The 15,653-nt window shown below is 43.9% G+C and overlaps 1 protein-coding gene across 1 annotated transcript; it reads left to right on the top strand.

Moving 5' to 3' along the window:
• The first annotated feature begins 14,891 nt into the window (after positions 1 to 14,891).
• C1H21orf140 (chromosome 1 C21orf140 homolog) lies at positions 14,892 to 15,653 on the top strand. The gene has a single exon (XM_062573484.1). The coding sequence runs from the start codon at positions 14,892 to 14,894 to the stop codon at positions 15,651 to 15,653; it is 762 nt and encodes a 253-aa protein (XP_062429468.1).

Here is a 15,653-nt window from a genome sequence, read left to right as displayed (position 1 = left end):
CACTCCTAGAGCTGGAGGTTAGCTGTAGAAGTCCTGCAATATTACAAAGATAGGGAATGCAGAAGAGGGAATTTACCCCCAACTCTTTTTCTCAATAGGCCTGACTGCCAGTGAACCCCCAGATCTCGTTTTCTCCACTCAATCCCAGAATCAAAGAATCACAGAATGGTGGAGAACTGGAGATTATCCAGTCCCACTCCCCTGCTCAAGCAGGGTCACCTGGAGCACACTGGACAGGATGGCATCCAGGTGGGTTTTGAATATCTCCAGAGAAGGAGACTCCACAACCTGTCTGGGCAACCTGTTCCAGTAGCTCCCTGCTTCTGGCTTTGTGCTCTTGCAGCCTCTGCATTTGTTAGCCAAAGGTGCAGCTCATCTAACGAGCAGCTGATACTTTCAAAGCACTGTGTGCATTGAATCCAGCAAAGATTAGACTGAAAAAAAGGAGTAGTTTGAAACTGAGTCCCGCAGCAAGATTTATGAATCTGTCTGACCATAGTTTAATAGCAATAGCTGCTGATGCTTCCTGAAGGCATACAGACCCTGCTGTCATGGGGCCCTGGTTACCATAGCTTTTAATAGTCTTACTCCTTCCTGTCTTTTGGCAGGGAAGAAAAACTAGCTTACTTTAGCTTAAGCTTTTCTCTTTACTGAGCTGGTTGTAGCGGAACTGTTCTGGCATCACAAAGTGTCCCTCTGATAGCAAATGTCTGTGGCTCCCATGGCAAAATCTGAGCTAAATCAGAAATGCTGTAAGCTGCAGTCCATGTTATATGTTGATCATAAAAGGGGACTTGAATGTGAAGGAATGTAACTTGTATTGTTTTGCCATGTAGAAGGTGGATGAACTGAATAAAGTGCCGATGCTCAGCTGGCAGAACAGGATAGAGGAGGCTGTGGCAGAAGGATGTAACATGAAAGATAGTAAGGTTGCTTCATTGAGCAGCCTCTTTCCCATTCCTGCCAGTGCTTTGTTTCCCCATCCTTCCTCCCAAACGGTGAAGCAGGAAGAAGAGGGACATAGGTGCACACAGAATGCGGAGAAATAACTGTGTATCCCCTTTCCTGTTGCTTTAAGAGGTGGCATCAGCCATGAGGGAAAACTCGAAGAAAGTTTCTTCCCACTTCTGAATGTCACTGACTTTAAAAATGACAGATCTATGATGAATAATCAAAACTCAGCCTTGGACACATAATCTGTTCTCATACAAGCTCTGTCCAGCAACAAGCACCTGCCTGGAGAAGTCTTCGTGCTTTATTTCACCCTGAACTGAGGCATGTGAGTTCTCATCAATGTTACTCTCACCCGCTGCAAGATGAAGGAACATACAGCCACTTGCCTGGAGTCCCCATGTTGTACAAGCCTCGTCTGTCCATAGGATCCTGTTACCACATTACTTTGGTGACACTCCCTCATGCATAATGTGCCTGTGATTACTTGCCAGAGACGAGAAGCAGAGGCCACTCCTCTCTCATGCTCCTTAAATAGTTAAATGCATTGGTCAGCTGGGAAAAGCCTCACAGCTGAAAGGGGTGCTGCTCCCAGGATATAGCCAAGTCTACAATGTAAGTAAGCTGTTCGAACAAGTACAACATTTTGTAGCTGTTGTTATGGTACCTGGTGGGTCTGGAACATCTACATGGAGATAAAGAGGCACTATTTTAAGAGGGGCTATTTTTGAGATCTTTAATCTTCTTGATTATTATGGAAACAGATTTTTCCTAAAGTGCTGTTCTCTGAAAATTAACTCTGTTTAACATTCAAACTACTAGTCACTTCTTGAAAATTAACTAGCTAGGGCATTACACATGTAGCTATATGAGTACTTTTGTATCTTTGTGTGTTTGTGTTTATAGTTTACACATGTATCTGTGTGCATACCTTTATGTCCATGGATTTATGCTTATTTATGCGATAGATGATAGTAATGAATACTTACAGCTGATACATCTGGAACATACCTATGCCTATTCTGAAAGCAGAAAATAGTTAAAATGGAAAAATAATGCTTTGGCTGTGGAGAAAAGCAGTGGAGAGGAAATTGTGTAGAAATGAGATGAGTCCCACTGTGGAAGAAAAAGCTGATTTGTAGCCTTTGTATCTAATATGAGGATGGGGAGAAAGTGACAATACGGTCACCTGAAGTCTCAAGGAGCACTGATGTGGCATCTCTGTATCTTTCCAGCATTACACATGTGGGGGGTGGTGTGTGTACACAGACAAATGACAGAGTCTTATTTGTACAAAACCATTAAAACCTGTTTTCTCTCTCCTAAAGGCTTGATGTGGCACAACAGCAGTCACTAATTCTTCCCTAGATGCCGCTAAAGGCACATTCTCATTTTTGGTGAATACTTTCATTTTTGGGTGAATACTAAGGTTCTGCAGGCCTTTCAGTTGCATTACACGTGTTCTTGGGCTCCAAAATCCACTGGCTAAAAGTCCCCAGTGTACTGTGACCAGAGGAGAGTTAGGTAGTTGTTAAAGTAATGGGTGATGTTCTGCTCTTTCAGCTTGTTATGTCATTTGCCTCAAGTGTCTCATTATTTTTTTCTGTGGATTTGCATCTTTAGCATTGGTTTTCTGTTGTATTTCATATAGGAGAGAAAGCCTTTCAAAATGTGGCCCATTACATGCATCTGCCCCTGTTTTCAGAACATACAGGGTTTTACTGCGGTTAGACAATATATGGCAAACTTTTCAAGTGCCAGTCCAACATTTAACTGGTGCCAGTTTTATAGAGCACTAAGTACTAGACACTTCAGAGAGTAATGTATGAGGAATTGCATGTAAAAAAAATGTGCTTTTGAACTAAATTTTAAAAATCCAACAATCTGTATGCCTCACTAAAGGACCAGACCTACTCCAGTAATGGCAGGAAGCTGATGCCAAGCGCAGTAACCCAAGGGCAGTGCTGAGTGGTGGTTCCCAGTCCTAGATCATCTTTCAAGAAAATAAGATGAGAGGTCCATCTGAAATCTGTCCTGCCTCTGGCCCACAGCAGAGATCTGAGAAAGGGTTTAAGGTGGCCCATGAAGCAGCAGAACGTGGTTTTGAAAAGAGTGCAGACCTCCCACTGCAACAAAATGCTAGCAATGGTAGGCATTGGAAGTAACAAATCTGAATAAAAGAGCACTCAAATGTTAGCCTCACTTTTATTTGGTTGTAAATGAGTATAGCTGCAACAATCAGGCACAACATAGTCTGGGAGCTAGAGGGATATTTCTTCAGCGGGAGAGGAATTGCCGAAAGTTAGGGTGTCCACGTATCAAGAAAAATAAGGAGCACTGTTGTATACCTGAATTTTGGTGCTCCTCAGGTGTAGCACCCATTATGGCATTGACCACTAAACCTAGGGCAATGGGTATGGCAGAACGTGGTGGAGAGACAGGGAAGAGATATTAGGATTTTTGGAGCAAGAGAAAAAATCTTATTGTCAGAAATCAATTCATTTTCAGTAAATTTTTTTCAGAATAAAACTTTCTGTCAGTGCCCACTTAAGGTATAGATCACTTATTTTTTAAATTGTGCTCTCTGAAAGGGGAGCAACAAGACAAATTTCACTTTTGCAAAGTGTTATGAACACTGATCTCTATCTGAACCAAGTATATATAGTCAGATTGGATTTGGGTGCAAAGGTGTTTTGTAATTCACGGCCAGTTTGATTGCATCTGGTTTGGGAAATCGCAGGGATCTTGCCTTTTTATTTTTCTATATAGAACCCAAAATCCTGGTTAGCTGAAGACTAAATCCTACCCTAGCTAGGTGGTCCAAAATGCCCACTATTGCTGCAGTTTGTGATATTTCCCAGATGTGTTTCCAGTTCCTGTGCTGTGGCTGTAAATTTCCTCATGCCTCTGCACTTGGGTGTCATGTAAGCTGTACGCTCGACTCATGTAACCGACAGCAGGGGTTATTTGGCTATTAATAGATTCCAGGCAGACCAGTCACAACCCAGCCAGCAAAGTAAACACGTTCATTAAAAGATACTAATTGCAAGGAGGAGGAAACCTAACCAGGAATAGCTCATAATCATCCAGGATGCTCAGGCAATTTCAAACAACCAATGAGCGCTTGCACGTTCAGGTGACAGGCCCATCACAACTGGCCCGGAGAGGAAATGCCTGACTTCCCTGAGTCAGCAGCAGCGATCATCACAGCGCGGGGTGTGCGGAGAGGAGATAAAACATCCCTTGCCACCAGTGCCTGGTCTGGAGAGAGCAAGTAGGATGAAAAAGAAAAGGAGGCCGCCAGCTGCGGTTGCCGGTTGCCCTGACGTTGGGTTCGGACCATGAGCTTTTCCGAGGGTAATGCTCATTTTAATGCTGCCAAATCTCTCTTGGGGACTGGAGGACTGAGCTGCTCTGAGGGAGCTTTCTCTAGTCACCATCAGAAAATTCTCTCTCTTTTTTTCTTTCATTCTGATATCCATAGCAAGCTCTTTAAATGGTTTCTTATATGAGATTTAGGAAGTGGTCAAAGCCTCAGGTGTTGTAAATCACCAGAGCTAGTTCTGAAATATGTGGGGTTGTATCTTCAGTTTGTACAGTCCTTTTGAAACCAGAAGAGCAACACTGGTTTACCAGCACTGGATGAAAAACAGTAAAAACAGCAGCAAGGAAAATAAATGACTTTAAATTAATGGAAGTGATGTATTTGAGGTGAAACTCTTGGCTATTTATAGCTGAACAGACCTTATGGGTAGATTTGCACAAAGCTTTTCTGTGATTATAGCATACTTCCTAAAGAAGAGTATTCCAGAGAACCAAAAACTATACATAGATTTGTATCAAATCTGTCAAATTGTTGCTGCCAAAAGAAATAGATTATTTGGATGTGGGAGTGGGAGATGGAGTCAAAACTTTTCATCTTGAGATTTTTCAAAAGGAAGGACAATTTTTTTAGAAGTAATGGTTTAATGTTTCTTGCACTAAAAATGACTTTGAAAATAATTCTTAAGGAAAATGAATGTAATTTGACAGAAAATATAATTTCTTTCTTAAGTTTCCTTCTCAGTGAGATATCAAGCTTATACCAGTTTGTATTCATTTAGTTCCTTCCCACTTTTCCCATTTTTTTGTCAGTTCAGCAAGTTTTACTGTAGGTGATTTATTGCGAATTGCTCTTTCAATCAGGATCCAAAGCTCTAATACAGTACTGCTCTCCCCTTGCTTGAATGGTATTATTACTTGAATTATGGTGCCCGTCCTCATGTTTACATCATGATAGACATGGGATCTGACAATGTTATTCCTTTGTCCTGATTTTGATGATAGGTCACTACCAACACAGTCAGCTTAATGGGGAGTTGTGTATGCCTGTGCGTGTGCATGCACATCTTTAATGCAGTGAGTAACAGTGTCTGATTCTGTTGATGTGGAATAAACTTTCCGCTGCCTTTCATAGTGGCTCTGTGCATGGAAGAGACAGCTGAATGTGGTAAGGTGCACAACGGAGGAGATGCAGTGTGAAAAACTTGAACTAGAAGACACAAAAGGACAGGAATGCATTAACCAGCTAAGTTGATTTATTGTTTTGTTTTGTTTAGCTTTTGCAGCCAGAGTGGAAACAGAAAATGGATTTCAACAACCGCACAAATGACAGTTCAGTCATGCAGAATTTACTCCAGATGTTAGTGGAAGAAAAGAAGACTCTTCGGTTCAATAATTTCAGCAACCCAGCCTTGGAGTTGCAAGAGGAGATAATGGCCTCTTTTTATATCCTCATCATCGTCGGGTTTTTTGGCTTTCTTTTGTTTGTCATGATGCTCAGCAATATTGTTTCTAGTAAGCCTGAAAACTACATTGACTTTCTCTACTCTGGGAAGCTTAACCTGCCAAGAGCCAAGGTGGAGCTTCCGGGAAAAGACAGCAAAGATACATTCATTATTATCAACAACACTGCCCTAATGGAGCTGCAAAAGCAAGATGACAATAACAACACTGTGTCTGAGACACCAACCACAGATGCAGCTCTGAGGAATGTATGAAAATAGGGATTTTTACTATTTTGCTGTGCATAAGGAACTGAAACAGAGATATTTTTCCTTCACAAAAGGAAGAAACTAGGAGCTGTGCCAGGACAGATGCAGATCGGTCTTACGTAAGCTTCCCAAGCACAGCTGTGAAAGTACCTGAAGTGAAACCTTTGCTATTTCAGCCCCAGGCTTTTGGAGAAGAGGCTGGAAATCAAGTCCTTACTAGCCTAGCTCTTCATGGCTGTTTTTATAACTTGCCTCTCAGGAGAATAGAAGGCCTTCCTCTTCATGCGGTTGCTTCAGCAGGCCAGTATTTTTCCAGTTGGGGTGCTGTTGGGGTGCCCATTTGCTGGTTTTATTTATTTATTTATTCGGAGGTTTGGTGTGGCCAGCAAGCTCTCTGGTGTGTACTCTGCAACAACTTTCATGGCAAGTCCATCTTCTCCATCATGCTGGAGCACCCAGAAGTGGAGGCAGGCTGAACTCCATGTCTAGTCCTTCTGGAAGAAAGATTATTTCAAGGTCTGCAGGCACATGTGAGACTTGAACTTGTTTGCTCGCTTGGCAGGCTTGGTCTGGAGCGAGTTTTTTGACTATGGTCACTCATTTCTCAGCAGGTCTCTTCCTGCATGTCAGACTTTCACCAAAGCCCAGGACAACAAGGAGACCCAGGACATTTTGGCATCTCTCCAGGGTCCCTCTCAGGGTCTACTGATGGCCACTAGAGTCACGAAGCCACAAGTGCTGAGCCACCATTGTACCAATAATCCCTGACAAATGCTTTCAGTGTTTAATGCGAACCCTGTCAACATAAAAACCCACAAGCAAGCCCTCAGCATCTCCTGCTTCCTTGGGTGGTTGACAATAAGCAGAGGGGTTACGGAGTAGCTTGAGGGGGCCATCCACCATGACACAAGCCATGAAGCCTCAGCAAACACAAGAAGGAGCAGCTTGCCTAGCAAGCAGCTCAGTGATGTTCAATCTATGTTCTGCAGAGCCTGGGGCACAGGGGTGCAGGACAAGTAGCTGCAGTGGGGCAAACCTATTGTCAGACAGTTTAGACTTGCTATACTGGGTCCACATATTCACTGGAAATTTTTCCAGAGTCTGCAAATCAAAATTACTGAAAACTACTGGTGTAGATACTATAAGAACTTGAAGGTATTTTATTGAGGAAGAAACAATTCTATAAAACTTTGTAAAAGAGTATGCCTGTGGGTGGATGTTGCTGGTTCCACTCAACAACTTTTTTTTTTGTCTGCTGTTTTTTGTTACTGATGGGAGAAAAATTCTCACCAGTTTTATTCCCTAAGAAAAATTGCCCCCCAACATCTTTGTCCTCTCTAACTTTTTTTCTAACTTTTCTTAAATTGTTTTTTTCTAAATCTGTTGCTTCATGTTTTGTTCTTGTGACTTTTTTTTTTTTAATATATCTCTGGCTGCCATGATATAGAGTTATTATTATGGGATTTTGCCACTGTTTAGTCCAAGCCAATTGCCTACAAATGATTTACTTCATGTGGACCGTACCCTTAAAGGGAATTTCCAAAGACTGACTTAGTAAGACAGGTTCCAAGGCTGATACTTTCAGCTGATAGCCAAGATGAAATCCACACTGCTATCTTGGCTCTCTATATTTCTTGCTTGAATTCCAGAGATTCAGCTTTTCAACACAGACATCTCCTTTTTTGGACAGGTGCATAGTCCCCAGAGACTGTCTCCAGCAGAGAATTATTAGGCAGTTCAGTTAGTTTTGGAACCCGTTTTCTTTGGCTTCATTATCATGTCTGGTTTAATAACTGCTAGATTTGAGCCAGAATCTGCTATTTATGCTCACAGCTCCTGACTGCACTCAGTAGCCATGCTCCAATTACTGCAGCTCAGCTATTCAGATCTAAAATCGAGAGGTGTTTTGGAGGTATGAAAAACACATTCAGTTCCAAGTCTGTCCCTTCTCGGTGTGGGTGTTTCCCAAAAGAAGGCAAGTAGTCCTTTTGGAGAAGGATCAATTTCTGCCCAGTGCCAGCATTTAAAGGAGGCTTAGTGTGACTTCTTGCAACAGTGACAATTCTTCCTGCTTTGCAAACTAAGTTTATCTGTTTTTCCAGTCATATAGTAGTGTCAGGAAGCAGTGTCAAATCTCGTTTTCCATCGTGAATGTTAGATACAGGCCTTAGCCATCTATCATGCCCATGAGGTTCTGGGCAGTGAAACTTCACCTCCTACAGGAGTGGCTGCTCCTATTCATGACAGACTGATGTGAGGAAGGCCCCAGGCTAGATGGTGAACTCCAAAGCCCATGAAGTGTTATTTGCCTCCTTCTAAACGGAGCTTCTAAAAGCTAATACACTGCTAAATCATCACAGATGTCTTTATTGGTGCACCTTTTGATGTTCCCTTAGGAAAAGTACATTCCCATTCATACTTACCTTGGTAATTGGCTCTTGCAGGCAGTCTGGAGGGGTGGGGGTGAGGTGAGCTTCCCTGTCTGTGCTCTCCATGCAGTGGGGGCTCTACACCAAGAGCTTGAATCAGACCTCCATCACTCAGGTCATAGACACAACAGGTCTTTCCTGTTCCCAGACCTAGGCACACCCATCAGCTTATCCCAGACCGATGCAGGGTGAGATCAGCAGCATGATCCTGCCGCTCTTGGATGTCTGTGGAGGAAACTCCTCTGCACGGGGTGGGAGCTGGTGCCCTGAGAAATTTCTTCCATCTGGATCGATGCAGGACGTGGACCTTGAAGTGTGATCTGAGCATCATTTTGCTGTCTGTGCTGAAGGAGCTTCCGTATCACCCTTAAAACAGGCCATCGACTTCAGCTGCCAGGAATTCCGCCTCTCCACTCCCCTCCACTAATCTCCCCAACTGTTTATTTGGGTTTTCGTGTTAAACTGGGACAAAAGGATCAGGATGTTCTCCTGCAGGCATTGCTGAGCTGGGGCAATGTGTCCCCTCCTCTCCTGTGGTCCTTGAGGGTTTACAAGTGCCATCAGCAATGTCCAGTCCTGCTGAGCTCCTCAGCTACCTTGAGTTTTCAACTATAGGATCAAATATCAGTGCAACTGAAACACTTCTGTTTCCCTCTCAGGGGAACCTTTTTCTCTCTACCTCGAGGAGATGTCTATGTGTGCACATACATCTGTTGGACAATTTCAACTACATCTGATAAAGGATTATAGCTCCCAAAGATGTCCCCTTCTTACAGATTTCAGACAATAGACAGTCAAGTAGAGACGATATATTTGTGGTGCTCTTAAGGGAAAAGCTATTTTCTGAAGTTTCCACCTTTGTCAGTATTTCCACTCTTAGGTCATCTTTGATTTCAGTGAATGCTTCTCTTATTGGTTACATCATGGATCAAGAGCTAAGATTATGTACTTTTGGAAATTATTTTCTGCACTAGAATTGCAGTTATGATTTGTGAGTTTAGGCAGATGGTTAGGAGGGAAGGTGAACTATTTAAACTTGGTATAGGATTTATTAGAACAAAGAATCCTAATTTTTCTCATTCCATGTAAAACTGAAAAAAACACCCTAATTCCTTGTAGAATAGTTCTCTGAAGTGTTGGTTTGGGAGAAAAAAAACAAATTTACAAAATGTTTTCTTTAGGTAAAATTAAAAAGTTTAATTTCAAAATTAGCATCAAATTTTAGCTTCTATACTTAATATAAAACAACATCAAAACCTCTACTAATATCTAATTTGTCTAATATCTTACCTACTGTTTATATGTATTCCATTATGTTTCTTATTTCATTGTGTTTTTATTCTGTATTTTAAAATAAAAGGTTTATGATGATTTTTATCTTGCATATAGAGGAATGATGATTGGTATCCTAATAATACAATTACTACTGAAATGAGTAATTAGTAAGTAACCAATAATTGGTATCCTAATTGCTTCATTAATAGGTTCATGAGTAACTGGTAACTTTGTCATTTAGCTAAGTAGCACACTGGAATTAGGTTCAATACAGAAAAGGTGCATTAGGCAGAAGGGCTGCCAATGCTTGGCCCCCACTTTACTAGGCAGGGATTGTGATGATGGGTGCCAATCCACCTGCAAACCATGCATCCTGTAAAAGGTGGTGACAGTTTGGGCACCCCACTGAACTGCTCCATGTGTTGCGGTGCCCTTCCTCCCCATATCCACAGGCATACAGCAAGGGAGCCAGTTGCCTTTAGCCAGTGCCCTATGCCCGGCTGCAGGGTGTGATGGTTACACATGCTGGGAGGTAGTGGAAGAAGGTGGATGGTTCCAGCCTCGAAGCCCAAACCTCAAACTTCATGAGATGGCTGCATTGCCAGGCTTTGCCCCACAAGCAGGACTTGGGCAGGGTCTCACTAGTAGGGGGATGGGGCAAAATCAGGATGTTGCAGTACAAAAAGCTCACAGGAGAAACCAGTTCTCAAATAGTTACTATGAAAAGGCTGAGAAAGCAGTTCATCTCTGATGTTTCACTACAAATCAGCTGCTAGTATTACCATTAATATTTTCTTAGTCAGCTAGACTCAGTCCAGCTCATGAGGGCTGCAGGAACCGGGACAGCTGGAGACACGCGTTGTGATGCCACCTGACATGCTAAGAATGTCACAGCGTCCTTCTGCAATAGCACCAAAATACGGTGACACAGTTCTTGCCCACAACTAAGGCCTCATAAGCAGAAAGGCTAGTTTGTACCTCTTTCATCCATCTTCTTGAGTCTCTTCACTGGCACATGAAAGTGAAAATAATCTCTATGCCTACAGCAGCAGGCTATGTCGCGTAACACTTGACTTCATGCTGCAAAAATACATAGGACTGGACAGTTAGAGCAACAGTTTCAGGACTGTTCACTTTATAGAGTCCAAACTGAGGAACATCAAACCCGATTTTCTTGAGCATCCCCAGCTGTACCTACATGCCAGGTCTAGCTCAAGTCAGGACTGTGCTTTTGAAGCGAATCTCCCAGTTGTTGCCACAGTGCTCTGGTCCGTGTCATGGAGCAGTTTCAGAACGCACAAACTGAATTTCTCAAGGATGAAACTGAACAGAAAGGCGCACTCCAGGAGGACACCAGATGCACTCTAGCTGCAAGAGGGCGTTCAGTGCACAGGCTCGAATTAGAGCTGGTGCAAAGTAAAGCCCCCTGAAATGTATGTAATATGAACGACAGGTCCCAGCACCCACTCTTTCACTCTACAGATCTGCTCGTATCAGACTACACTCATTACTAACACAGACATAGCCACACACACCTGCCAGACTGCAGTAGCTGCAGAGGATGTAAATTGTAAGAAAAAAGTATGCACTGAGATTAGTATGAGCTCTGGGTCTGCAAAAGGATAAGTGCAAAAGTATAGTAAAACACAGTGTGGCCTTCTTCATTAACAATGCCCCAAGGGGAAGGTCACCATTTGGCCCACGTGAGGCTTCACGGCAGAAGAGAGTGGATACCCCATCAGCTGAACCCAGCGATGCTGCCACAGTGGCCAGCAGCAGCGCTGCAACGCTATGACAGGATCTCCCCCATCAAAGACAGGAATGGATCCACTTCAGCCAACCTGCCACACACCTGTATGGCCCCAGGCCTGTGGTGCAGAAGCCCAAGGGCTGCCCCTGCTGCCATTCTCACAGCCATGCTGCCACAGCTATGAGCCGAGACAGGCAGGAATCATAGAATGGTAAGGTTGGAAGGGACCTCTGGAGATCATCTAGTCCAACCCTCAGCGTAGCCCATACAGGGATTGAACCCGTGACCTTGGCATTAGCAGCACCATGCTCTAATCAACTGAGCTAAACCTGCCCCCTAAGCTGTATAAAGCTGTCTGGGACAATGGAGCAGTGGAGCAGAAAGGTTGCCAGATCACCGCTCTGCAGTGAAAACCTCCCAGTGCTGCCATGCAGCAGGTGCCCTCACGGGAATCATTGCTTCTTGCCAGCTGGTGAGTGCAGTGGGTGCAGGTCTTTGAGGGACAAGGCAGGTAATGTAGGAATGCCACCTTGAGTCTGGGGTGGTTGGCAAGTGGGCAAGAAGATGTGAACCTCTTACCTCACCCTTGTCCCTGGGGACCCTGCCCAGGTATGATCACACTTGCTCCCTTGCCCCATATCCTACTGGTATGTATTCAAAATCAAAAGGCAATGAAAAAGCAAGAGTTAAAAAACAGACATGCGCTGTTTGCATGATCTCAAGGATGGCATGCTCCAATTAACTGGCAATTCAGTAAATTCTCACTGGAGATGACAGAAGGAACACTTTCAATTTGAGTAACATGGTTTATGAACTAAAATTCCAGTGGGTGTCACAGATGGGTTGTTGATTATACCTAAGAAAATTACAGAACAAGATTTCTTTACAGGTAGTTGTTTAGACATTTTATACCCAGCTTCTGAACTCGGAGGTCTCTAAATCTGTATATAGACTTCTAACTGTGTGTACTTTTCAAAACTGATAAGCACCCAGTAACTCCCTCTACAACTTCTTCTGTCAGCTTATGCCCATATATGTATTTGTTAAGGACAAAGACTTACATAAAGCTAAAAGAGAAAGACATATAAGAAAAGCTAATACTAAAAAGGATCAGTATTATTTTGTGGTGTGTTCTCATATGAATAGGTACTGTAGATTCAAGGGCTTTTTTGTAAGTACACAGTCTGAATCTGGCATCATATAGTAGATGGCTAACAGTTAAACCATACAGGCTTCTTTCTAGGGTATACCCTTCTCATACCAAATTTCCAGACTTCTGTTCTCCATGTTACAGTGCTAACAAGATGTGTGAGATCATTCATCTACCTCAGCAAGGAGAGCAACCAAACAGGCCCTTGAAGACCATGTTCCTGTTCAGACATATTTTGACTTCACAGAGTTTCCAATGACTTTTGGATGAAGGCAGTAAGAGGAGAAATGTTCAAGAGGGGATGACATAGACTGAGAAGTATCTTCATCTCAGAGGTAGACAAGGACATGTGGGCTGTCATCAGAGACTGACACATTTGTGCTGTTCAACTCCATCTGGTAGTCTGGTAATACTGCCAGCATTTACTCCCAGCCTCATAGCTGTAGCTGAGCATGAGCAATTTAACAGTCCTGTTACTGACAAGTTTGTTCCCATGGTAAAATTCTGCACGTGCATTAGAAGGAAGGAGGAGGGACAGGTAAGAAACCAGATGGGTCAAAATAGTCTTCACCTTATGCTGCTCCATGCCCTTCCCTAGGGTAAGCCCACCTGCAGCCCCCATTTTGCAATATGCTCCTGTGGCCTCCAGCTCAGTTTTGCCTTGGTAGCAGGGCAATGCTTCTTCAGCCTTCAGCTTTGACTCTAGTTTTGGCCCATGCATTCAGATAATACCACAGGGGTACTTTTTTTCTCTACCCCATGATCTCATCACATTTTCCAAAGGCTTTGCTTGCTCTTGGGGGCAAGTGAGGGTATTGGTGTCAGACTCAATGCTGGTCCCTCAAGGGTTTGTCTGTGGGGCCAGCACAAAAAGAAGCCAGCGGGAATCTAGAGGGACTCTAAGTAATAAATGACTTCTAAAAATACCTCACACTCATCCTGATGTCTGTGATGTCACTTATTTCTTCCCCCTCCAGAGACCTGGAGCTGTACCTTGTCCTATCCTCTGGTGAGGATGAGCATGCTGAGCATGGTGCATCTTGCACAGAAGTTGCTCCGTTGGAAACCAGGCACCAGGCATACCTCACAGTGTGGCACACACAGCCTGCCAGCACCTCACACACTCGCAGGATTAGGCATGCCTTGCACAGAGGCACTTGCAGAGGTCACCCCTCCACCTGAAGGGTTTCAGGTCTTCCACAAGGCCATAGACTAGCCAGGGAGGGGAGGGGCCAGTTTCTTCCTCTGATCTTAAAACTATCCCATGGAAAACAGCAGGATTCATTGTGCACTGAGCATATGCAAGAGCACAACCATAAATGTAATGCTTATGCTCACTAAGCTCCATTCCCACCTTAAGCCTCCCCCACTCCTAGTTCTTACTCAGTAGGCTGTTATAGAGGGGCTGGTATTTTCAAACATGTTTCAGAAGTGAAAAATGAGTTCTGCTTATTTCTTTGGAAAGAAAGAAACAAACAAACAAATAACTACAGACACGTCCTTGCAGTGGATGCAGCTGGGTATGGCTAGGCTGTGGATGCCAATAGGACAGAGATGCTTCCTTCAGCAGGCACCACAAGTCCAAAGAGAATGAGACTTCAAATTGCCCAGCCATGGATATTCCTTATAGCCTGGCTTGAGCAGTGGTGCCATCTCTGTGCTGATCCTGAGCAGTTCCTTCCTCTGCCTCCCAATCCCTCTGGACCCCTTTCAGAGGCACATGGCTCACCTACACGCGTACGCCAGGCCTGAGAACTCCACTCGGCACTCCAAGAGGGGAATCGTGATATTTAAGATGAGCAACATCCTGATGTGAGAAGCCTTGAGCTGCAAAATTACAGCCTACTCAGCCTGGTGGGGCTACTGTTTTCCAAGACATCCATGTTTTGATTGGCTACTCTTTTCAGTTGTCCCGTGTGACAGGACAAGAGGCAATGGGCAGAAATTGAAGCACAGGAAGTTCTGCCTGAATGGGAGGGGGAATTTCTTCACTGTGAGAGTGACGGAGCACTGGAACAGGTTGCTCAGAGAGGCTGTGGAGTCTCCTTCTCTGGAGATCTTCAAAGCCTGACTGGATGCAACCCTGTCTAACATGCTCTAGGTGACCCTGTTTGAGCAGGGAGGTTGGACTAGATGATCTCCAGAGGTCCCTTCCAACCTTACTGATTCTATGATTCTATGATACCTGGAACTCATGACACTCATTGGTTGTGACACGGCTGGTGGGTAGCAGGGCTTGTTATGAGCTCATCGATTTCCACCTCCTTCTCCTCAGAGCCTCACGACTCTCTCAGGACACCAACATGCAGTGTTTTGCAAATCCACTTCTCAGGCACGTCATACACAGAGGCTACTTTGATGCTGCTTCACAGACGCAGTGCCTGCAATATTTAAAAGCTCTGAGGACGCTGCAGCTTAAGGGCTTCAACACCATTTTTTTAGGAGAAACAGATATTCCAGAAAGCACCATAACAGGAGATAAAACAGCTGAGGAAGATAGCCTGAGTTGGCCAATATGGACACTTGTTCATGCTGGCAGCAGCCAAGGGTGGGTGCCTTGGAGGTACAGACTGCTATTAAGAGATAAACTGTCCATCCACTGGCAGGAAGCCATCTTTCAGGAGTTATGTGAATCTCTGACTCTGTCCTATGGGAAATGTGTAATTGTGACGAGGGACAAAAGGCAGCCGATGCGTGTGGGGACAAAAGAAGTCAAGGATCATGAGATGGGAACTCAGCTTCCAGTCCAGCCAGTCATCTATATGTCCAGCATTAAGTGTTGCCCTGAAATTGCTAGAGCCAATGGCCATGAGCTTCTTGCTGTGCCTTCATCTTACAGCTATCTCTATCCTATGGATGTTGCTTGGTCTTCTTTGAAATGGTTTATTATAAACAACAGGCAGGGCTTTGCCCTGAGGTCTATTGAGAGGACCTACTCGTACAGGTGTATCCTCTTCAGTGACTTGATTATGAAAGGAGTAGAGAAGATGACCCCAAATAAATGGAAGGTAGCGATTAACAAGGTGAAGAGATGGGAGAATTACTACCTGGACACATTTTCTTAA

Source organism: Rhea pennata, chromosome 1, assembly GCF_028389875.1.
Source record: "Rhea pennata isolate bPtePen1 chromosome 1, bPtePen1.pri, whole genome shotgun sequence".
NCBI classification, from domain to species: Eukaryota; Metazoa; Chordata; class Aves; order Rheiformes; family Rheidae; genus Rhea; species Rhea pennata.
This window is presented reverse-complemented; position numbering and strand designations above follow the sequence as displayed.

What these genes read in the sequence shown, in the direction of transcription:
- C1H21orf140 (XM_062573484.1), top strand. Translation starts at nt 14,892, where the DNA reads ATGCAGTGTTTTGCAAATCCACTTCTCAGGCACGTCATACACAGAGGC.